The 23329-nt window shown below is 43.8% G+C and overlaps 1 protein-coding gene across 5 annotated transcripts in view; it reads left to right on the top strand.

Moving 5' to 3' along the window:
• The first annotated feature begins 427 nt into the window (after positions 1 to 427).
• Positions 428 to 23329, top strand: part of TLK2 (tousled like kinase 2) — a 41010-nt gene continuing 18108 nt past the window's right edge. Inside the window, exons 1-11 of one of the 5 annotated variants that reach the window (XM_030966335.1) lie at positions 430 to 881; positions 2238 to 2315; positions 2707 to 2795; positions 4532 to 4597; positions 11205 to 11276; positions 13675 to 13744; positions 14765 to 14808; positions 15890 to 15985; positions 18620 to 18787; positions 19344 to 19439; positions 22264 to 22356. In XM_030966335.1, the coding sequence (XP_030822195.1) occupies positions 2715 to 2795; positions 4532 to 4597; positions 11205 to 11276; positions 13675 to 13744; positions 14765 to 14808; positions 15890 to 15985; positions 18620 to 18787; positions 19344 to 19439; positions 22264 to 22356 (786 nt within the window). In that variant the 5' untranslated portion in view covers positions 430 to 881; positions 2238 to 2315; positions 2707 to 2714. Of the gene's footprint in view, positions 882 to 2237; positions 2316 to 2706; positions 2796 to 4531; positions 4598 to 11204; positions 11277 to 13674; positions 13745 to 14764; positions 14809 to 15889; positions 15986 to 18619; positions 18788 to 19343; positions 19440 to 22263; positions 22357 to 23329 lie in introns of all 5 variants that reach the window. The other 4 variants (XM_030966334.1, XM_030966337.1, XM_030966336.1 and 1 more) reach the window with 4 other exon arrangements.

The raw sequence follows: 23329 nt of genomic DNA, 5'->3' as shown, positions 1-23329 counted from the left end.
GAACTGCCCTTGAGCCTGCTGCCCCTTCAGTCCCCCCGAGTCCCATAACCCCACGGTCCATCCTAAGCCCTTGCTGCTCCCCCAGACCTGTGTGACACCTGCCATGCCCCCTACCCCCTCAGACCTGCCCTGAGCCGCAGGTCCAAATGAGGGCCAAGCCTCACCCCGGATCCCATAGAACTCTGATCCCCCGCTGCCCCCCTACCCTGTGTGACCTCCCCATTCCCCCTGCCCTGTCCGACCTGCCCTGACCCCCAGGCCCCACTGACCCCCCCACCTGCCGCCCCCGCCCCTCCCTCCGCCCCCTCAGGCCCCACCCCATTCAAGCCACGCCCCCTGACCCCCTCCCCCCTCCCGCCGCGCAAGTCTCGCGAGACGCGACGCGGTTTCCCCAGCGCGTGTGCCCCCATCGGCCGGGCCGGGCCCAGCGCCGCGGGGCGGGAGGGACGAGGGGCCGCACCTGCCCCGGCCCCACCGCGCCCGCCGGCCCCGTGCACCCCCGCCCCGCCCGTCCGCCCTACCTGGGCGCCGGGTCTTCCCGCGAGGCCTTTGTCCTGCCGCCGCCGGCCCGCGCGCGCTCCGGCCCGGCCAGGCCCCTCACGCGAGGCCGGGGATCCGCGGCCTACCCCCAGCCCGGAGCGTTCCCTCTCCACCCCTCGCCACCCTTCCCCTCCGCCCTTCTCAGCCTCAGTGCCCGCGGTGGAAGCCGCGGAGCCGCCCCCGGCCTCCTCTTCCCGCCCGTGCCGCCGCCGCCGCCGCCGCAGCAGGTTCCCTCCCTCCCTCCTCCTCCTGCTGCTGCTCCTGCCCCCGGCGGCGGCGGGATCCGCGCGGTGCCCGGGGAGCGCTTTGCCGGGCGGCGGCGGCAGGAGCGGCAGCGCCAGGTGAGACCCCCAGGGGCGGCGGGGGCAGCGTGGGGACGCCTCTCGCCTCGTCCCCGCCCGGCCCGAGAGTGGGTGGGGGCGGCCGCGGGGAAGGCGGTGGCGGGGGCTGGTACCGCGGGCCGGCCCGGGTCACGGTGAGAGGGCCGCGGCCTGAGACCCAGGGTGGCGGCAGCGCGGCCTGGGCCCCTCACCGGGCACGGAGCAGCGCAGGCCCCGCGGCCCGGCCCGGCCTGGCGGACGGGGGTGAGAGCTGGGGGCGGCCGAGGGGCATGGCCTGCGAAGCCTCGGGATGAGGGTTGAGGCGGTGCTGGAGGGGAGGAGGAAGAGGCCGAGGCGGTGCAGCAGCTGGCAGCGGGGCAAGGCTGCTTGCTTGGCGGCTGGTGCGTCTGCGTCCCGAGTGGGTAGGAGAGGGGTGTTGGAAATCCCCTCCCAGGAGGACAGGAGGGAATGCCAGCCCTGCCTGGAGGGGTGCAACGGGTACCGGAGCAGTCCCCGGCTGGGGGAACTTGTGTCAGCCCCTTCCCCAGAGCAGCATCCCGGTGTGGGGATGCGATTCCCTGCGGATGGTCGCCCCATGATGGACGAGAGCCCTGGGAGCGCTTGAACGTCTTGGCGTTTGCGGCTTGTCTGTCATTTTCCTCGCTACTCAGATTTCCTGTTTTGAAAACTGGGCTGAGAGCTTCGTTGGGCTTTTAGAGCCCGTGGCAGAAATATGGTTGTTTAATAACCACGTTTAGGATCCCATTCGTTTTTGAAGCTTGGGACTGATTTGGGAGAGCAGTTGAGAATGCCCCCGGATGGATTCACTTTGCCCCTGTGATTTGGAGCCGCAGCGTTTGGAGGAAGCAGCAGGGACAAAATGGACAGTTCATAAAAGGAACAATTGTGCACTGCCTGTTCTAGAGGGCACTTGCTGCCCTTCAAGAACTTTCCTCATCGCATATGCTCTTTACACAGCAAATCTTTATCTTCTGTTTCTGGCCTTTTTATTTTTTGCTGCCTTAGTCCAGAAAATGAAACTGGAACAGACATTTCTGGAAATGAACTTGATTGGTGCAGTTGGGAAGATGTGATTCACAGTTATAATGAACGGTGAATTTTGTCCCATTTTTTTCTCAGTTCAGGATTTGAATTATGTATTTCCTGATTTTTAACCTATTTACACGGTTATGCAGGGTAGATTTTTAACCCTTCAAATAAGGCCGTCCATAGTGTTGGGTTGCCAAGAGGTACCCCAGGTACATCCCGGGTGTAAAAGCTGCTGTTATTTTAGAAGTATCTGATGCTTTACCTTGTAAATTAAAATGTTTAATTGTGCGTTATTTTCTTCTTATAATCCCATTCTGTGCTTGGAAGAAGCAAAGCTGTTACCAGTGTAATCTGGAGTTCATGGAGCTTGAGTATTTCCAGGATTGGCCAAAAATGAATTATGGGGTAAAGAATGTTGCTTTTTTTTCTTCTAGTCATGCAGCACGGATGAAAAGCTCTGAAGCTTTTAGTCATAACACTCTGGTCCCATGTTTTCATTTTAATAAAGCATCCAGTGGGAAAATGTGTCATAATTTGTTTCTTGGATTTAGAGATATTGAAATGGCTGGTACAACAGAGGAGAGGAAACTCCAGCAGGGTTATGGTTTAAATACTATAATATGGTGGCAAAGTCGTGTTCTTACTACATGGTAATCTTGCATTTCTCTTGCAAGAAAATGCTCTCTACACGGTTGTGCTGCAGAATAGGCACTTTTAAGTTTCGTCAGTAGCACGGAATACTGAATGTCTCTCTCCTTCCCTTGCATTTCATAATCTGAGTGTTATTCTTCCATAGCAGCAGAAATGATGGAAGAATTGCATAGCCTGGACCCACGCAGGCAGGAGCTCCTGGAGGCCAGGTTCACCGGAGTTGGGGTTGCCAAGGTGAGTGTGAGTACCTGTGTTGACAGGTATGACTGCTTAGCCATCCTGCCTTGTGCTTTGATTGGGTTTTTTGATTTCTACATGGATAATTTTTCTCTGCAAACAAATTCTGTGTCACTTGTTGTGTTTTGAACTCTAACATGTGAAGTATGTTAGAGAGGAATGAAAATGGGATCTCTGAGCAGATGTTTTGCTGTACAGAAGATTTTGGGCTCTAATTAAGTTACTAGGAATTGTTCCATCTTAAGGCATCTTGTATGCCCAAAAAACTCCATGACAGCTTTGTAGAACTGGGAATCTCATCTGGCCCTTCCTTTCTCCAAGAATACCTTTGAGAGCTGAATTTGGCTGCTGATGGGATACAGTTTCAAGTGTTGTGTGTTGGATACAACACATAACCAGACTAAACATTGAGTCCTGTTCTTCGGGGTACAGGAGCTAAAATTTTCTACCCCATCAGATGGAACACACAAAAAAGTGTTTGCATGGCAGCTCTCCTGTGTCTGATCCACAACCTGCCAATAAAATCCCATCTTTATCCTCATGTACAGCTTCCACTTGGTCAGGCACTATCTAAAGCAAGGCACCTGAGTAAAAACCTTGTGTCATTGCTTGGTGTCCTGGCATTAAGCTGTGAGTTCTCAAGGTGCTGGTAGTGTTAATGTCAGACTTTCTGAGCAATTAAATGGTGACAGAACTCATTTTAAACTAGGTCAGGGATAATGAGTTAATTTTCGAGGGAGATACTGAATTTTGAACATGAAGGTAAAGTAACACATTGTAAGATTATTTTCTAAAGCCACTTAAAATTATTTTGAGATAAAACCTTGTAGATGCGGCATTTCTCAGAAAAACACAAAGTGATTCAAAACTTGAAAAGAGTTTTGTTTGAATTTTCGCTTTTCTTTCTGCTCTGCCTCTCAGAGTTGAGTCTGGGAAGAGAGCAAAAGGAAGCCAAATGCTCAGCTGTAAGAAAGATTAACACTAGAAGTTAAGAGGTAACAATTTCAGTTGCTGAACTAAGAGTGTGGGGATTTTTTATCTTTTCCCCTACTCTTAAGACTTTTAACATATTAAGTTCTTTTTATTGCATGAAAGTTGCTGGCATTTACTGTACTGTGATCTTGTTTCATACAATGTTACAACTTTTCATGTACTTTTATCACCTGTTTCTTGCCTCTTTTCCCCCATTTTGTCACTTCAGAATCTTTAGCTGTACCAGTGCAGATAAACCCAAACATCTTACTAGAACAGCTAAAAGCATAGACACTGGTATAGCTTTAAAGCAGTGCCAATGTACTTAGCTTTCACAAAGAATGTTAGGAACTCTTCCTTCTAAAGGAATAACCTTTGAGGGATACAGGAAAGCAAATCTTAATTATGTTTCCAATATGTTTGGAGCAGAAAGTACATGCCCTTTTCTGTAGGGGTGAGAATTGAAAACTCGTTTTTAAAGCAATCAAGGGAAAAAAGCCTCATTTGGTGGAGGCCTCACTTTGAGCAAAGCTGTTCTGTTACTGAGTTTTATTTTTACCTGTCGTTACATGGTTTTACATTGTACTAGCCAGTAAACTGTTAAAGTGTGTTACACTTACTGCAAGCAATATATTTATTTACTTGCATTCTTGCTAATTTGCAATAGATCAGCCAACCATTGATATAAATTAGCATGACTCTACTATGTTGCAGCAAATTTTGGTTGCAATATTAATTTCAGCTACTACATTCCCTCCCAGGTTGGTGCTTCAAATTCCCTCCCTACCCCCCCAAGCCTCCGTCCGTCATGCTCCGCACTGGCATTGGTAGGTCACTGTCTTAAAGGGAATATATTGGGAAAGCTGTGATACAATTTTGTGTGATTCAGCTAAGATTTTTAGCTGGCTCCAATTAAATGTTTAACGAAAGAACCGTGGCGTAAGTGAGTGCCATCTAGTGGGACAGGGCCTGGCCCATCCTCCCGGGATGGAAGGTATCTGGTGCTGTTTATTGCATAAAAGGAAGAAGTGTCATCTCAGATGTGATTGGATGAAGGCAGCAGGCAGTTGTACTGAGCTTCCTGCCTTCCTCCCACTGGGTGTATCTCGCTGTGTATGGAGTCTTTAATGTTTAGCAGGACAGAGTATATTTTGGACCTGTATAAAATGAAAGCATTCGTTTATACCTTAATACAACTTCAGCTTCAAGCCCACAGTTCCTCTGTGTTGTTAAAGAGCAGCTGTAAGTGTTTGGAGGTATGAATAAGAGCAGCTGATCTAGAACAAGTTTTCAGGCTGGAAACTAGAAAAAAAGCTTCTAGCCATCAGAGTAATGGGATATTGGAAGAGCTTTCCAGTGACAGCAGTAGAGGATAGAAATCCTAAACTGTTTTGGAAACAGCTGTGTGCTTGTTACCTCTTGTGGTAGCTGAAGGCACAACCCAATGACCAAGGTCATTTGCCGCTCCAAAAGCCTCAAAATTCTGTTGCAAGTCTGTGATGAAGTTTCTTACTTAATAGCTGAAGAATGTATCTCACTAGAAGCTTGGAGTTAATTCATTGAATCAAATTTATGAGCAAGGAATGTTTCTAGGCAACTGTTATACTCCTGTGCTTCACCCATGTCGCTAGATAGTTTCATAAAGCTGGTGATGCTTTAGATGTCTATTCTTGCCATATGGTGAGGTGCCATTCTTCACTAAATTCCCAGAGCAAGTCCCTGAATTAACACATGACACTGACATTGACTGTTCCTGCTTATTTAGCTCCTGTTTATATTTACATACCAGGAAAACCTAAGTGTATATTCCCATGAGGCATTATGCTGACTAGACATCTTCCTTAGGTCAGGAGGCCCAGGAGACAAAATGTGAGTTGTTTCTCTAGATAATATTGTTTAATTTAGTCTGTTCTCATCTTCTGCCTCCCTTCCTCCTATTTGAGTGCTGCCTTTAAGATATCAGGCAGGTTAACTTGAAGGGATTTGTGTCATTTCCACAGACTTTTCCTGGATAAGAATTTAAATCAGTAATTGTGATGGGTGAACCTGTATTTGTACACAGCCTGTCTCAGGCTTAAGCAGGGTGGATCCTCACAGCAGCACATGTATCTTCTACAAGTTTGTTTTTCAAAAGATCTCTGAACCAAGCTCTGTGTGCCACTTTTATAGTTAAACTAAAATGGCTGAAGTACTTCTAGGGAGCATAGCTGGGCTGTAGGAATCTTGTAGATCCATCTGACTGTGCCAGAATTTAAAAAGTCTTGGTCTTGGTAGCTAGTGCTCTCTTTCCTCCTGCTTTGAGGTAATGATGCAGGATATGTGCTGCCAAAGAATTGTTCATAAAGAACAGTATTTGCTTGGATTAGTTTGGTTTTTACTTATTCTCTGTAACTTTTGAAGTCTTGATCACTTCAGCAACTCCAGTTCTGTGATGTATTCAGCAGTAGTTTTAGCAGCAAGGTTACCATGTGCAGAATTCGTGTTTGAGGATAATCATATCTTCCTTGGAGGGAGTTGGTGCTGCACAGTGGTGGTCCCCAACAGGTGTCATAGGCCATGAGAAGAACCATAAGAGAACAACTCTTATTAACAAGAGTTGTAAAACTTAGAATTGAATTTTGCAGCTCCCGCAGAGTGTGCCAGGACTTTATGCCAGATACTTGAAAATTGTTTGGATGCTTCTGTGTGCAACATTACTTCAAATGTGTTGTCTGGCTGCTAGAGCCCAGAAACAGTTGTCAGATCTCAGTCCTATTTCTGCTCCTAAGCTGAGGGTTAGGATGAGTCACGTGACCCTTCTGTCCAGTTTGCCATCAGTAAAGTAAAAACACCATCTTTCCAATCATAGAGAACTTGAAGCATAATGGAAGCCAAGCAAATCCTGCTGCAAATCTGCTTGCCCATCTGATAGAGTGGGGGTTACCTGTGAACATCTGAGAGTAGATTAACTTCTCGTGGCAAAAAGACCTCAGTGATTCAGGGATTTCATTATCAGCGGTAATACTGAGCTTTTCTAAAAGTCCAGTTAAGAAGTAGGTTGTAATTCTCATACTTACATGATGCTTGAAATAAGATAATAATATGTTAATTAAACCTGACATAGTAGCACTACACCAGAGTAACTGTAGAGCCATTTGACCATTTCACTTTGGTGTAAACCTGTGTGGAGTCAGCACTAACCTTTAGTGGAACGAAGGATTGACTCTTTGCCTTTGAAATCCATTGATCTGCTACAGAATTCAGAAGAACTTGATTATCCTGGCTTGAGGTAATGAAGCATATCTATCTCCATGTCTCCTTCATTTAGACAGCAAGAGAATTTTGCAGTGCGTGTTGCTGTAAGCCTGTGTTGGAGACTCTGGCTAGGCAGCTGGAATTCCTAGAGCTCCCTTTCAGTACGAGGAATTGGAGAGCACAAAATGGAGACTGCCCAGTTTGAGTTGTGGAGTGATGGATCATTTCTGTGAAGTTGGGGAGGCTGTGGAAATGTACAAGTCATGGGAGGCAGAGATGGTAAGGGGGGCTGAGTCTGCTTGGTGTTGTTCCAGATGATCTGGTGGGAGCTATTAGCAGGATAAGTTGTTTCTTTAGAAGTCTCAGCCATTGAAGCCTCACTGTGGGCTTTCCAGGGGCTCTGGCAGAGGGAGAAATGACTAACGAGCTCCTGTGAGTGGCCAGATTTTGTATTCTTGCCTCTTGAGTAGGAGTCTTCAAAGTGCCTGCTGCTGTTGCATCCAATTCTCGACATGGAGGCTTTATTGTGCATAGGTAGGTCACAGACTTCGAAGCAGCAGTTGATATGTGAATCACCAGGGAAAAAAGCATGCCAGCTTATCTTGGAGAGAAATTCCTTGTGGAGGAGGAAGTGTGTGCTGTTCTTGTGCTTGTCATTTGGGTAAACACTATAGGTACTCTTCGCTTGTTTCAGATGACCCACGTATTTTGAATTTTTGCTGAGCCCCATCACCAATTGCCCTGACAGGGCACAGTGGATAAGTGGGCTGGAAGTGAGAGCAGGGAAGTGCAGTCTTATCCCAAAGTGGTCTGTGCTAGAAAAATCAGATAACTTCTGGAATAAAATTCATAAGCCTTATCTGTATAAACTATTGCATGTATATTATGCACTAATATGCACCCTGCTACTTCCCTGGCAGTATACTCATGTTAATGTTCTTTGCTTACTTCAGGTTTTTTTTTCAAAATTTACGTTCATTCCTTCAATTCCTTTTGTGTCATGTCCACTTAAAACTTGTATGCTAAATTAAGTACTGAACATTTATCCCAAGTCAGTTGCTGAGTTAAATATAAACAGTCAGGAATGCTAAAATACAAATTTGAAGCATTTTTTATAGACACACTAACTGACTGTTAGCTGAAGGGACATACTCGGATATATGGTTTCTCACATCCATGCCTAAACTTGTTGCTATAAGCAGCTGATACCTAATTTTACACATAACACCATGTTATCTGGATAATCAGGAAAGCTTGCTTTTCCTTTCTCTTGATGTATTACATGAGAAGAGGTGCAGCTGAGCCTGAGGTCACGTTCCTGAAACATCCTAGGTATTGCATCTTTGTTGCTTTGAGTACAGCACATTCTAGTGAATAATTTGGGTTTCCATAGCCAAAATACCTCAAAACAAGACTTTTTGCCAACTTTGCCAAGTTCAACTCTTGTCTGTAAAAGTCTTATCCTTTAGACTGAGAAAAGTGTGAATGGAAGGTCCTCTTAAATGTAAGCAGGGGGAAGGGAAAGTGATGCATTTGCTCCATTGCATGGGTCAAAACATGTCTACAAAGAATTAATTATGCATTTGTCCATAAATCAATACATGTGACAGTGAAATTGCTGGATACTTGTAGACAGTGACAAGCTGTTCTGTTCCAGTTCCATAATGAAGAAGTTGGTTCCTTTTCACCCTTTCTACTACTGCACTGAGTTGAATTTTACCACCTCATCAGTGTAGGTTCTAGAGGAAGATTTGAAATAAAGAAAAAAAAAAGGGGGGGGGGGGCAGTTGTTGGTCAAGAATCTGACCATCCTCATTTATTGATGTGAGATATGGTTTTGATTCCAGTTGGTAGAGCTAAAAATTTCCCATGCAGGGTAGTCAGTGCAGGTACTTGTAGTACTGGAAGTAAGAAAAACATTGTGGATTTTGTATTAGGCATTTTTCCAGCTGCTTGCATCCCAGAACTTTACATTAAGGTGCAAACTGAGTGGATTTCTTGGACAAGATAAACTTGTATTTCTGCAAAAAGTGTTAGTATAATTTTTAGCTATAAGTGGCCCCATCAGTTTATTTTCCAGGTGATCCCAGAATACAGGGGCCTTGCAGAAGAGTTGTCCTGTGTATGCCACTGATATTCCCCTTCAGTCATGTTCATGGAAAGTTCAAATGTGGTGTTTTTGAAACAGCTGCTCCTGTCATTTGCTATCCATCTGCAAAATGGAGGCAGCAAGATTTAAGCAAATGTGGAAACAACTTTCACTTTCATCTTTATCATGTCAGAACCCCAGTGTGAGCCCAGCAAACACTCATTTGGAGAGATGCTCCTGTATCTCACAAAGTTCTCACCCGGCACAGAAGGTTGGTTGGTGCCTTGGATGTGCTGTTGGGGTTGGAGTTCCTGAGAGAATGGACAGATTTTGGAGAACAGTGTTTGTGCAGTTTATAAGCAAGTTTTTTTCATGAGTGAAACGATTCACTTTCTGTTGCCACTTGCCATAAGATTTTACAATTTTTTTAGCAATGAGACTTTCATGTGGTTGTAGCTAAGGTTAATGTTGGCACTTCTGTTAAGTCCTGTTGGCCCAGGAGTAAATTCCTGGAATAACCAAGAGTTGTACCTATAACATTTGTGAGCCATCACGTTGGGTGGTAAGGAGCTTGTTGCTTTGCTTAAAAGAAACTATTGCTGAAGAGATGAAGTGAAACATTTATTCTGGTCCTGAGCTGTTTGTGTGATCTCTTGAAGGGATAATAGTATGGCTTAAAGAATGTAAACCTGCAATTTTTCCTTAAGAGAATCCTAAATGTTCAGCTTCTTGAGCTATTCAGGTGTTGGGGTTTTTTTGTTTTTTTTTTTTAAGCAACTGAGCATGTTGTTTTAGGAGAACTGAATTTGATATTTAACACTCACAGTGAACACAGAAGGTAAACGTCTACTTTCGGCACATGCCTGCTTGGGAATTTAGGTTAGTAATAGCTAGATTATGTCACAATTTGATAGTGGTGTTTGTCCCTTAAACAGGGGAGAGAGAACTGATCTATTAAAAAATTATCTAGTGTGGGGTTTCTCTGTGGTGTTAAGGCTTCTCACCCACTTCACCATTTGAGTCTTCTGCTCAAGTGTATAATGAGAAATGGCTTTGCTTTGAAGAAAGATTGATTGGTGGGAAGTGGTTACTGCAAAGTTAAAAATGCTAAAATAGAATGCATAGAATGCATAGAATGAAAAGATGCTCACAAGTTATTAATTGAGAAGTGGCTGTATCATGTCATTCTTCCTGTTAATACATTCCATCGTTAATTGTGAATCTTGTTTTTACATCTTTGTCAAATTTGTCTTAATTTCTTAAGTTAGATCTGTAGGAGGATACTTTTGTGTCAGGATAAAACATGGTGACTTTGCATGATTCACTTTTTCCTTTTAAAACCAGTTTTATTAGAGATCTTAAATAATTTTCAAACTACTTGGATATGTAAAAATGCAGATGTGTATCCAGCAGAGCCTGCAAAGATGCAGCAGACTCTTGAGGTACCTGGTTACAATTTTGGTAAATCTTGTCTGGTCTCGTGAGTTTCTGCTTTTGGCCTGGTGGGAGCAGCTGCTCTGTGGGCAGATCACACATGGGTCCATAAAATAGCCAAGTGGGAAAGGTTGTATTATGGGTACCAGTTGTACTGCTCTTAATACAAGTTTCACTTGTTCACTTTCCTAGTGTTGAAAAAAGCATAAAATGACACATTTAAATCAATGGTACAGCCAGCATCTGATAACAGTAATAGCTGGCTTGCCAGATGAGGATGTGTCTAAATGCTTAGCTCAGGGTCAAGTAGATGCTTGCCTGGAGAGCTGAGCTTGAAACTCCTGCTACTCAACAAATTAGGTTTTCTTCCTCAAGCCTTAAGCTTCTAAAAATACCACCTTGGCTGTTTTGTGGATATGGGTAAATAGACCAGTTAAGAAACAAACTGATGCAGAGATACTCCAAAGGCTGGATCATTATCCTGAGAAAAAAATGTTGAACAATCCAACTGTCCTGCTGCAAATGTCTTCTGAAGCCTCTTAGTGCCCTATCCCCTGTCTGGGAGTTTGACCCATGTGCTGCTGTAACTGTAGTTAGCCTAGAGATTGAGTGTTTTTTAGGATGGGTCTGCCTTGTAGGGAAGTTGTTTCTAACAGTCTTTGCTTGCTTTTCACTAGGGTCCGTTAAATAGTGAGTCTTCCAACCAGAGCTTGTGCAGCGTGGGCTCTCTGAGTGATAAAGAATTGGAGGTAAGCAGGCACAACTGCTTGGGTAGTTGGGTTTAAGGTGAACATGATCCATCTCAAAGCATGGAAGAAATTGTGAGAGTCAGTGACAGTTGTCTTAGTTTGGAGAGTGAAAGGGACCAGGGAAGTATTTAGCTTGATCCTGCAGTCTTTCAACTTCTCTGTGAAGCTCCTCCTCGAAGCTTCCCACCATTCCAGGAAGTTTTTTCCTGATCCCAAACACAGCATTTGTAAAAGCTCAGCTTGGGAAACTGTTTTCAGCTCATTGGGATACATTTTTGGATACACATAAGCCAGAGAGCATTAATGGAAAAGTTTGCCCTATCTATCAAAAAATGTGAGTTTGCCTAAGCCTGTACAAGGCACAGCATTTTGTGCATTACTCTGTGGAAGTGTGGGGAGGTGAAAATTGATGCTTTGTCCATGGTTAGTCTCACTTCTTTAGGATTAACTATTTCAAAATGCTCATTAAAGCAGCAAAATGAATTGTCTTTGGATTTTTATTCTAAAATCTAAATCTAATTTTATTCTAAAATTCTGTGTTAGTAAACCAAAAGCTCAAATAAAAGTGCATTTTCTTATGCATTTCTTATGAACTTCCCCCATAGTTACCAGGTAAGTTTTGGGTCATATTTCCCTCTATTATATGGCAGTAGTAGTATGAGGGGATTTTAGGAATGCAGTGTCTTAAACTCCATAAAGTAAGAGCAGTTAGTAGTGAAAATCTGAGTATTCATTCTTTTGATTGTTTTTCTTTTTAATGTACTTCTGTGGAGAGATATAAATTGACCAAGTTGACGTATTCGAATCTCCCATTCCTTTCTTTTTCAGTCTGTAACAGATAATGTTGTGTGTCATTTTTATTATGTAAGTACTTGAATGGAAAAACAACTTAAACTGATTCTCATTAATATGCTCACAGCTCCATGGAGGCTGTAATGGAGCCTGTGGTGTTACAGTCACGCCAACGCTGTTCAGGAGCTGCTCTTCACTACACACTGAGGAAGCAATGTCTCTGACTTTTACACATAGAGGGGCTGGAGCAGCAAGTCTCTAGGTAGTTTTGGAGTTTTCAGTCCCCTCATTCTAAAAAAGTACCTTGCAGACACAATAACCACCTTTGTCTTAACATGCCCTCCATCGTCTTACTAAAACAGCACTGCCTGTGAGTGCCCAGCTGGTTAACATGGGGCTGTAGATGTCCAGCACCCACTGGGAACACACAGCCAGGTTTAGGTTCGACTTTATCCTTTTTGTCCTACTAAAGGAAGGAGATTGATTTCTGTACTCACTATGAGTAAGTCTTTTGGTAGAGATCTTTAAAGAGGGTACTTGATATTTGGGTTTCCAAAGAGCATGAAACTTAGGTGTTTGCCACAAACTCTCTGGCCATGGCTTTCCCTCCCCCAGAGCTGTGTTTTGCACAGTGTTTTTCTCCCTGCCCCCAGGCTGTAGTTCAGTGGTGGCTGCAGTGACTGGAGAACATACAGCTTGGGAACTATTTGGGGCAATTTTAAAATGACAGTGGTAAGGAGATTGACAAGACATCTCTTTCCAGCAACCTCAGTGAGCTGCTTCCAGCAGTGCTTCCCAATGTCTTCAGCAGGTTTGGCCACAGGTGTGATCATGGTGACGGGGAAAGCACCAGGGTCTCCTCCATTCTCATGTTTAGGCTTGCTAGCCTCGTACAGACAGATAGGCATGACACTTCTGGAGCCCTCAGGCCTGTCAGCTGTGCTCTGTGTTGTGCCTGTGCATAAATAAATTGATTGTGCATAAATCCACTGATCAGCTGCCCATCAGGTCTCTGGGTGCTCACAGAAATGGCACATGCAACTGACCCATGCCTTTAATGAGAGCTGGTGCGGAGCAAACAGAAGCCTAGGTGAATTGCTGCATCTGTAACAGCTTTGTCTTGCCTGCTGTCCTGGGATAGTTCTTGCAGCCATCTTCAGTGGGGTTTGAGAAGAAGCATTACCTGCAGGCAGAGTGAATTGGCTTGAGAGACTGTGATTGGACTGCAGATTTGGATGTCAGTACTTAAACCTCTCATCATTATTCCCCTTGTACCAGTACTGTGATCACCTTGAAGGAGTTTACATAGGTTTTTATAAATGTTGAGCTTGCTCTGCTAACCCTGTAAGGTCACTGGCTTGCAGCAGCTAAAATAGAAAAAATAAATTACCTTCTTGTTAACCCCATTCTCTCCCTCTGCAGCACGCCTATGAGAAGGTAGCAACTTTTTGAGAGCTGTTGTTTCGTTAAGTACCAGCAATGGAAAGAAATTAACCAGAGAAATGTAATGGCCACTGGGAATATGGAGCAGATCATTGTGTTTGGACATTTTCTTTAAATCTTGGAATAACTGCAGTAACATTAATTTTGAAGTATTGTTTAACAGACCCCCGAGAAAAAGCAGAATGACCAGCGGAATAGGAAGAGGAAAGCAGAAGCCTACGAGACCAGTCAAGGTAATCCATGCTGCGACCCTGCCATAGGATTGCCACTTGCTTGGTAACTTGGGCACAAAGTGCACAGGCAGTGTCCTAGGAAACTAATGGCTCTTCTCAAGGGTGTGTCAGGCAGCTTATTATAAACTACTCCATGATGGTGTATTCTCTTCTGGGAGCCTTTGTTACCCTTATTGGCAGGAAAATACTTGGTTTATTTGTACAAACTCTTGCATTTTTATGGGACAGGCTGCCCAGAGGTTTCGTATTCTGCTCCCAAGTGCTGTTTTGGTCCTGTGTCACTACATATACAGCAGCCAGACTTCCGAATACAGTCTGTATTGCTTTCCAAGACACGTGCCTGCCTTGTTGGAGCAAGTTTTCACCATGACAAATCAGGAACAGGCTGTGCCTAAGCAGGCAGTGCTGTCCTGAGTGGAAAACCTGGTGTGTTGAATCCAAGTTCACATTTTCTAGCAAATGGGCAGAGGGGCAGATTTTCAGTTCTTTCATTCTTCAACAAGAAAGTAATGAGAATTGTGTTGACAGGACTGCTTTGATAATATGATAGTAAGAAAAAAGGACTAGGTTTTAATGAGCTGATGTTAAGCCACTGCTAATTATCTCTCAAACTCTTACAGGAATGCTTGTGAGAGATCTAATATGCACTAATTTAGCTGAAGGTGGAGGAGTAAAAGTAGCCTTTGCTCTCTCCTTATCTTGAAGGAAATTTTGGAGAACCTATGGAACAGTCAAGACCTTCAGTGTTTTCTAAGTACTTCAGCAAGTGCAAATGTTGTTTGATTGGATCTGACACATTTGGAATTGAGAAGTTAATTGAATTGTCAACTGTAGAGCCTCCCAAAAACAGCACAAGGGCTGTAACGCTGGGGCGCGTTTTTGTTGTGCGGAACCTTTGTTGTGATAGGTGTTGCACTGAACAGGAAAAGGAGTGTCAAAATGTAGGAGGAGATTTTTAGGATGGCATGGTAACTTCTCTAAAGTACTACTCTTATTTTAGTCCTTTGCTTTCCTTTTTAGGGAAAGGCACTCCTAGAGGACATAAAATTAGTGATTATTTTGAGGTAAGAATCTTTTCATTGACAAATCTGCCTTAATTCACATTTTGCAAAATCTGTGGATAGAAATTTGTGATGTGACGTGTTACTGATCTGTCATTGGGATCATGGATTGGTGATGTCAACCTGATATGCTCAGATCTGATTAGGCAGAAGATATGAAGAAATTTATTTTTAAATTAACAGTTAGTTGAACAGTTGATAGGGCATTTTTTTTCATTTAAGTGTAGGTTTGAGGTTGATTTCCATTGGAACCTCTATCTCAGTTGAGGATATCTCTAGGTTTGCAAACAGTTTTGATAAGGATCCCGAGTTGCAAAAGAGCCCACCTGCACAATCCTGCTGATTGGAGTGGGAAGTTGTTTACAGGGTTCCCTCTTAAGAAAAACTTCTCATGGGAGGCTGGTGCCATAGGGGCCAAACCCCTCCCCAAAACAGTGATGGACATTCTAAAATCAGTATTCTTTTTGCACTGCATAATATCTGAAACTTTTCTAGGTCTGCACAATCCAGAGCTGTAGCTTTTCTCTTAAGTTTGTTCTTTATTTTATGGAGTAACTTGGAGTCAGAAATTAAGTGCTTATTAGTGCTTACTTCTTTCCCAGGTAAATTTTTTTATAAGCAGTACACTGTAGGGGTTTCTGTACCAACTGGAGCAGTTCCCCAGCTCCTTACCTCTCCTGCCTCTTAACATTGACTGGCACAGGTGCTTCATTGAAGATGAACATTACCTATCACTCCTGTGGTGCACATCAGACACATCTCCTCACAGGGAACGGGCTTCCTAATTCCAGAGAGTAAATAACTGATCTATGGCCAAGCATGCAGGTTTATATCTTTTTGAGTTACAAAGGAAGATGTACTCAGTGAAAATACAAGTGTTTGTTTCAGATATTTCAGTTATTTTGGAAGCTCTGTGAACTGTTAAGGTTTTCCTCTTAATTTATCTTCATTTTATGTAAACTATTCCCTGAAGCCTATACAGCTTCATTTTTAAGGTGAATGTGTTTCTTTTGTCTGTGTTAATTTTGGTTAAATGTAGTATCTCGGTGGAAATCCTGATGATCAAATCTGTTTGTGTGCCCAGTTTGCTGGGGGCAGTGGCCCAGGAACCAGTCCTGGTAGAAGTGTGCCGCCCGTTGCCAGATCCTCTCCGCAGCATTCCCTGTCCAACCCCTTGCCGGTGAGTGTTGTTGGGGACACAGTTGTTGGCCTGGCATCGGTTAACTTGGTGGCCATGCTTCAGACAGGTAATAAAAGGTTCTGTCTCTTGGTGAGTGATTTGGCTTGTTCTCCATTTTAAATCTGAAACTGGATTCTGAGAGCAAAGCCATGTCTAGGACCCTGGGACAGCCGCTAGTCCAGCAATGGCTGTCATGAATATCTGAGCTTAAATTGTACAGGATGAATGTTTCTAACATGCTGCCTGAATACAGAAGGATGTCGGTCCTTAATAAAGGTGGAACTGACCTGTTGGTTACCCTTTATTCTATTGTAGCTCATGAACTCCATGGAGTATGTTGTGTGTTTGTGCAGCACTATCAGGGCTATTCTGATTTTGATTGGACCCCTTGGGTATCTTGAACAATGTGCCCACCATAATTGTTTTGGGAAGGCCTTTTACTTCTGTTCGTGTGTGCACGACTTGCAAGGGGCATTAGCAAAAGCTTCCAGAGACATGCGTGTACATGCCCAGCTGGTGCTGGTTTTTGGCATGTAATTCCACTTTACTTGCAGCATTTCTGTGAGATCTGGATGTGAAGAAGTAACACATGTTTTTAAACCATTTTAGGACAGAGCAGCTAAAAAAATTGTTGCAACTAGCAAAGCAGTATTCAGAGGCTCTATTGCCTGGGCTTTAGTCTTGACTGGGCCCCTCTTTAAAAATTTTCAGCATTTATTGAGTGTCACAAAAGACTGGAGACTTTGTGGGAGAGGTTGGGATTCCCAAAGCCAAATGCAAAGTCTTTAGTGATTACATTATTCTGCAGAGACCTTTGCTGAATGTACTGAACTAAACCCCAACGCTAAATACTGCTCAGAATTCCATGTGTTGACAGATTTCAGAAGGTTTGTAATGCTGCTTGAAGGGAGAGCTTCATGTACACTTCTAGATACTTTTTAATGTTTCTAAAAATTAAAATAGATCTTATTAATTGAATGGACTTTCATGCTATCATTTATCAATTCACTAATACATCTCTTTAAAGAGAAGTTAATGAAAAAATAGCATCTCTGAATGTTGCAGATGTGTGAGGGATTAGGGACAATTCTTTATTCCAGCAGATTAGATAACCCATAATGGAACAAGTGGATTCTTCCTGTGGTTTTCTTCTTCTATGCTTGTATATGTTGAGTAGGTAGAAGTTGAACAGAGTGTTTCTGATGAATATTGATGTCACGGTTAGTTTCAGCCAGGCCAGTTTGTCTCTCTCCTTACACAGGTGCTTATCTGCTGTTCTTTCCTCTTGCAGCTAAACCTGTGATGTTTGCTTACTCATAACAAACTATTCTGGGCCTTTTCAAGATCTGTCCTCTTCTTACAAACTGAATGTCAACGCTTTGATCTAATCCCCAAGAAAATGGGGGGATGAGTGAAAATTGGAGGACACTGAGTCTTACCCATTACAGGTGTTAGTAATGATCTTGGAAGGAAGCAGAGTGTTAAAATGTCTTTCACATGATACAAACCTCCTCCAGATCTGAATTTATCTGTACTGTACTGGAAAATTTCTGCAATCAGAACTTGCAGAGGAATTGTAATGGCCTCAGGATGTAACTACTTCTCTTCAAATCTCTTGGCTGATTTGAATTGCCTCACTTCTCATTTGATTAGAATGATCTGCAGGTCTTGAGACTCTTGTGAGGCCACTCTCAGGCACAAGCATTCTTTTGGGGAAGGAGGCACACTCTTGGAATTGGTAATGTTAACCAGAAAACAGGTTGCAGTTTAGGTTTTTAAGAAAAACTGAAGCCTGACCTGACTCTTTGCTTTCTCTGAGGCATTTGCCTGGCCTGGAGTTACAGCTTGGAAGGACTTGCATGATTATTAGCCAGATTGCCAAGTTTTAGCAGTGATGGTGTGGCTTTGGAAGCCAGGGCATTGAGATGCTGTGTGCTGTGATCAGTGTAGCTCAGATGATTCTTCTTGTTAAACTCAGTTCCAACTCTACCACAGTTGGAAAACTAATCTACCGCAGGACAAAGGAGCTAGCCCTTAAGAGATGTAATGGACCTTTAAAGGATTTTGGTAATGAATTAGTACTTCACTTACCTTGCAGGAGATGGGCCCCAGCTGTAATGATAGAAGTGAGCATACCCCGATGTCTGGGTCCTAGACATGGTTAGGTTGCTGCCATTTAGCACTTCTGACTCAGTTTACTTTGCCAGAATAGCAACATATCATGAAATTGGCTGTTTGAAAATGAGTCCTTAAGAAACATAAAAAATTATAATTGTGAATGCATTGACCGCAATCCCAATGTAGATTTTTTGACCTGCAATCTATTTTGCTCCACTGACTCTGAAGCACATGTATTTGCAAAGGAGGAGGATGTGTTAACTGACAAGGAAGTCTGTCCTGTGTGTTCATTTGTTAGGGTTTTTTTAAATTGTTAACTTCATTTCCTTGTTGCTGTCTGCCATTGGAACAATGACTGCAGGAGTCCTGTGTGAGTTATCAGATCCTCACCATGCTGCCTGCTCATTCCTGAGCTGCTGCTTCACTGACAACAGTTTTGGCAGAGTCAGAGAATCGCTTCTTTTAATTAAAAAGAAAAAAAGGTAGTTCATTGTCTGTTTTTTGACTGTGTTGCAGCGGCGAATGGAGCAGCCGCTGTATGGGGTAGATGGCAGCGCAGCCAAGGAGCCGCAGGAGGAACACTCTGCTCTGCCAACGCTGATGTCGGTGATGCTGGCGAAGCAGCGGCTAGAGAATGAGCAGCTGGCACAGAGGGGAGGTGGCCTCTGTTTTACTTTTGTCTCGGTGAGCAGCTCTGAAAAGATTTGAATCCTAAGGCGTGTGTCTAGTTAAGGGATGGGGAATTTGAAGCTTTTCTGCCCAAGCGCAGCCTCGTTTTTGCTGACCCCAGTCTGTCACCTTCTGGTAAGTTCATCTTCCTTGTGAAGAGTTCTAGGTCCCAGGCTTTGCTTATTTAATAAAATGGCATGAGTTTTAAGTTAACAGCTCAAAATCTTGCCTAGATCAAAATGACGTCATCCGAGGGGATAATGTGATAGATGCAGAAAAGCAAAAGATTGAAGTATAGTCTTGTTGCAAGAAGTGTTTGGATTAGCCTTAATCTCAGCTGCTATGAATTATATCAGGCTTTTAAAAGCTTTGTCTTAAGCAGGTTGGACCAGGCTTCTTGGAAGAAATTGACTCTGCTTTAATTGAGCTGTATCTCTAAAGCATCCTTAAACCTGAGCATGAAAGTGTGGTGCAGGCTAGACTGCAGCTCCAGTGTGGAGATTAATGTATCTGCACGGGCACTGGTGGTCATGCTGAGGGACATGTAACAATACACAACTTTCTTTTACAGGCCCAGCAAGGCAGCCCATCTTCTACCGGATCAGGGAACACTGAGCATTCCTGCACCTCCCAAAAACAGATTTCCATCCAGCACAAACAGTCACAGGTATAGCTCACTAGACAACATAGCTCTTGGATGTGAGGTTGAAGCTTGACGCAGTTTATCTTCTGTGCTAGAGTGTGCTGCTGGTAGTGGACATGATGTTTCCAGTGAGAAGAGCGAGTATTCCCAACTCCATCTGTAACTACTGAATGAAGTTGATTGCCCTGAGCTTTGTTCCTCATCCTGTAAAGAAGGTTTTCAGTTGCTGCTGCTGGAGTTTGTCCAATCTGCTGCTGAGGCTTTTCTATGTCAGTGCTGTGGGCAGTTTGTCAGCTGTGTGTGATTGTGCCTGGGAGAGGAACACCTCAGCTCTGTCTGTTTCTGCTCTGTTGTATCCTCAATGTTCTTCCTCTCTCTGGAAGTGAAGGTGAGAAGGAAACCTGAGCGATAGTTGTGAATGTCTCTATTCTGGCGCTGGGTCTGTTCAGGCACTGGGTCATGGGTGCATCACGTTGCTTACAGTACAGATCGCCACAGTCTTGCTGGCAGCTCTTTGACCTCTGTAGAGTCCACTCATGGAATAGTTGTCCTGTCAAGGTGGAACATGGTGTATTCCTGAAAGTGCTTCCCAGCAACTTCACTGATGTGGAGTTAAGAACAGGAGTACCTCTTCTGACTGCACTGCTATGTTTTTGGTACCTTTTAAATTACCGAGATTCTTTTAGCTGTGTTATCTTCTGTTGCTTACCAGGGTACCCAGGTTTATCTGCAATGCACCCTGGTTTATCTCTTCTCCAAGCCTGCGTTTAGTCTTCCTTGGATTTTCATCTCGGATCTCTCTGTGTCTTCCCCTTTTAAACTATCATTTCCTCACACCAGTCTCTGTCAGAGGTTATTTTGTTGCTGGGAAGGTCCATACTCCATTAACCCTGCAGGTGGTAGAAGTTCTCTGTTCAAGGACAGCAATCTCGCCGCTGGGGGTACTCACTTGCTCAAGTCTGGGCTCTATTTTGCCGCTAGGGGCGCATTTGTTGTCTGTATTCTTAAAACGTTGGTTTGGGAAGATCCCTGTTTCCTGACAGTGCGTGGAGAGGTCTGTGTGTGAGAATGATGCCACAACTCAAGAACCTGCCAGAGATTATGTCCATCTTTGCTGTTCCAAAACCCATGCTTAAAACAGTGGTCAAACAGTGGTGTCACCTGGAGGAAAAAACAAGAAGTTTTTATTTTCTTCTGTGCTTAACACACCCACAAGGTCCATGTTCTTAGCAAGACATTATCTGAACAAGCTTTCTGCCAGTGTTCAGCTTCATGATATTCCCCAGAGGTCTAGGTGGGGCATACATGTGCAGGAAAGAATCTAGGAAGATGTTTGGTGGTGTGATGAGGTCCTGTACACATTCTTGGTTTTTCCCTCCCAAACCTGTTAGGAGTTGATAGAGTTAAAAAATAGATACACTTTGATGATTCCCGGCTTGAATCACTTAGGGCAGTGCAAGAAACAAATCAGCATGATTTCCTCAGTGTTTTCAGTTAGTGCTAGGGCCTGAGTGCTCTGAGGTGACTTGGGGTGAAGTCACATGTAAGGGTATGTATCCTGACTTTATCTGACACAGGGCAAGTATGTCTCTGCCCTTGCCTAGGTGAAATAACAGTCAGTTACTAAAGAAACTTTTCTGCTGTTTGGCCACCAGCTGCACCAAGTTCTCCACAGACATCCTGCATGGTGCCTCCCATGGCAAAGCTTTTCCTGCAGGCAAGGAAGCATGCACCAAGTTGAGTCAGAGGTGAGGGGACCTGCCCAGGCCACCTCTTTGTCTCTTGGGATTTTAGACCCATCTTGCTTGATGTGCCATGTTTGCAGGAGCTCTGTTTGAGCTTTTCCATACTTGGGCATATGTTGGGAAGCAACAGTCAGCCAGGTTTGTCTCTTACTCCATGGTGTTGGCTTCCAGGCAAGCTTGAAATTTGGAGAATAGTTATATAACATCTCCACAGGTAAGCCTCTGCAATCTCTTCTCAGAAATGGAATAGGTGCCTGCCAACCACGACTGTGAAATCTGTGTGTACAATCCTGGAGAGTTTCCTCTGTGTTGACTTGGCTGTTTTAGATTCTGTGTTCAGGTACATACTGACTCCTTCGCCTTCGCCACCCTTTTTGGAGTGCTGAATCTGAAATATTCAAAGAATATAGTGTGTGTCTTCTGTTCTTAGGTATAACTCTCCCTTCACTGCTTTACTGAAGGTATTTGAGATGTTTTGCATCCCATAAAACTTTCCAGATAGTTTTCACTCAAGAGCTATAAAGCTCCTGTCCCCAGCGGGTACTAATACATTAGTTTATCAGAAACAAAAGCTTGTGCCCAATATTCTTGTTGTCAGTCTGTTAGAATATTTTAAGATGAATACCTGTGTTTTCTGTCAGGACCACTTTAGAGCCTGCAGGTGTTTTTGTCTGCTGGTGACTGTGTGTGCTCATGAAAGGTCATAAAGTTGATACTTCTGCTAAGGACTGGGATTTGGTGTGGGGTTTCTTTCTAACGCCTTTTTTCTGTGTAAGCTCTCCTACATAGAGACCACCAAAGAGTATGCAAAACTCAGCTATAAATGTAAAATTCACAGGACACAGAGGATATTTTAGGCTGTTGAGAGTTAGCAGTTTGTGCTCTTCAGAGCTCTGTGCTGGCTGACTGCACCTCCTGTGCTGGAGGAGCCCACCATGCAACAACAAAATGAATAATGGAGAACATTCTTCCCCTGAATGTCAGGATGCAGGGGATCAGTTCTTCTGAGGCTCAGCAGGGGGTTACACTGGGACTTTAGTGCTGACTATTTGAAACATTATCCATTTGTCTTAAAGATGGTTTATGATGATTTTTCCCTACAGTCTGACCTCACAATGGAAAAAATATCTGCACTAGAAAACAGTAAGAACTCTGACTTGGAGAAGAAGGAGGGGAGGATAGATGACTTATTAAGAGTAAGTATTTAAAGTGGGACAACTCTTCTAGACGCTGCTATTAAAAGGTACTTAAAATGCTTGTCCCAGCCAGGCTGCAGAGCAAGGGCTTGTATACCAGGTGTAGAACCAACATTTGCAAGGTAAAACAAATCCAGTGATCCCTTACCAGCAGGATAATTGTCTGGCCTGTGGACACTGTTTGGGCCTGATTGAACCTAAGCAGTATCTGGTTGTACAATGCAGAGTTGTTGTAGCTCTGGGGTTTTTGTCCTCAGCAGTGCTGTTCTCCCTTTGATCTGTTGCACGCTTGTGTATTTTGCTGGTTAACCTAACAGGTTTCTCTGCAGAATTCACAGAATCATGGAATCATTAAGGTTGGAGAAGACTTTGAAGATCACCAAGTCCAGCCATCAGTGTAGCACCACCTCCATGTTCTCACAAAACCATGTCCTTAAGTGCCACATCTGCGTTTTTTGAACACTTCCAGGAATGGTGACTCCCTTTTCCCTCCACCCAGTTACTCTCCTCTTCTAAGTCCTGAGGAGCTGACTCTGCCTTCTGTTTGGCAGCATGTTCACTAGCCTCTCAATAGCCTGGGAAGCCGTGTTCTGAAATGCTCATTGAGAAGTATCAGGGACATGTATAGAGATGAGAATATCCTTTGGCCAAACCAGAAAAAAAAAAAGCTCTTAAACCATTAATATTCTTCAGTAAAAGATAAATACCTTCAAATCAAGGATCTTGTTTTAATGGAGGAGTTCTAATTGAGTTAGCTTTCATCAGCTGGGAGAGGCAGATCTTGTAAAGTGTTGGAAAGCATTAGAAAGCACATTAAAGGGAATAGAGGGAAGGCTTTGTGTATGTCTGGTCTCAGCACCTGAAAGAGCTCAGTCAAGCTCATTGGAGACATGGGGCACATGTGTGCTTGTGGGAAACAATCCATGAGGGAGGAAATAGTTGCTGTTTTTTTAATTATTATTTTTGCTTTCAC

The sequence above is a fragment of the Camarhynchus parvulus genome, chromosome 27, assembly GCF_901933205.1.
Source record: "Camarhynchus parvulus chromosome 27, STF_HiC, whole genome shotgun sequence".
NCBI classification, from domain to species: domain Eukaryota; kingdom Metazoa; phylum Chordata; class Aves; order Passeriformes; family Thraupidae; genus Camarhynchus; species Camarhynchus parvulus.
The sequence above is the reverse complement of the archived record's forward strand: the minus strand, read 5'-3'. Positions and strand labels throughout refer to the sequence as shown.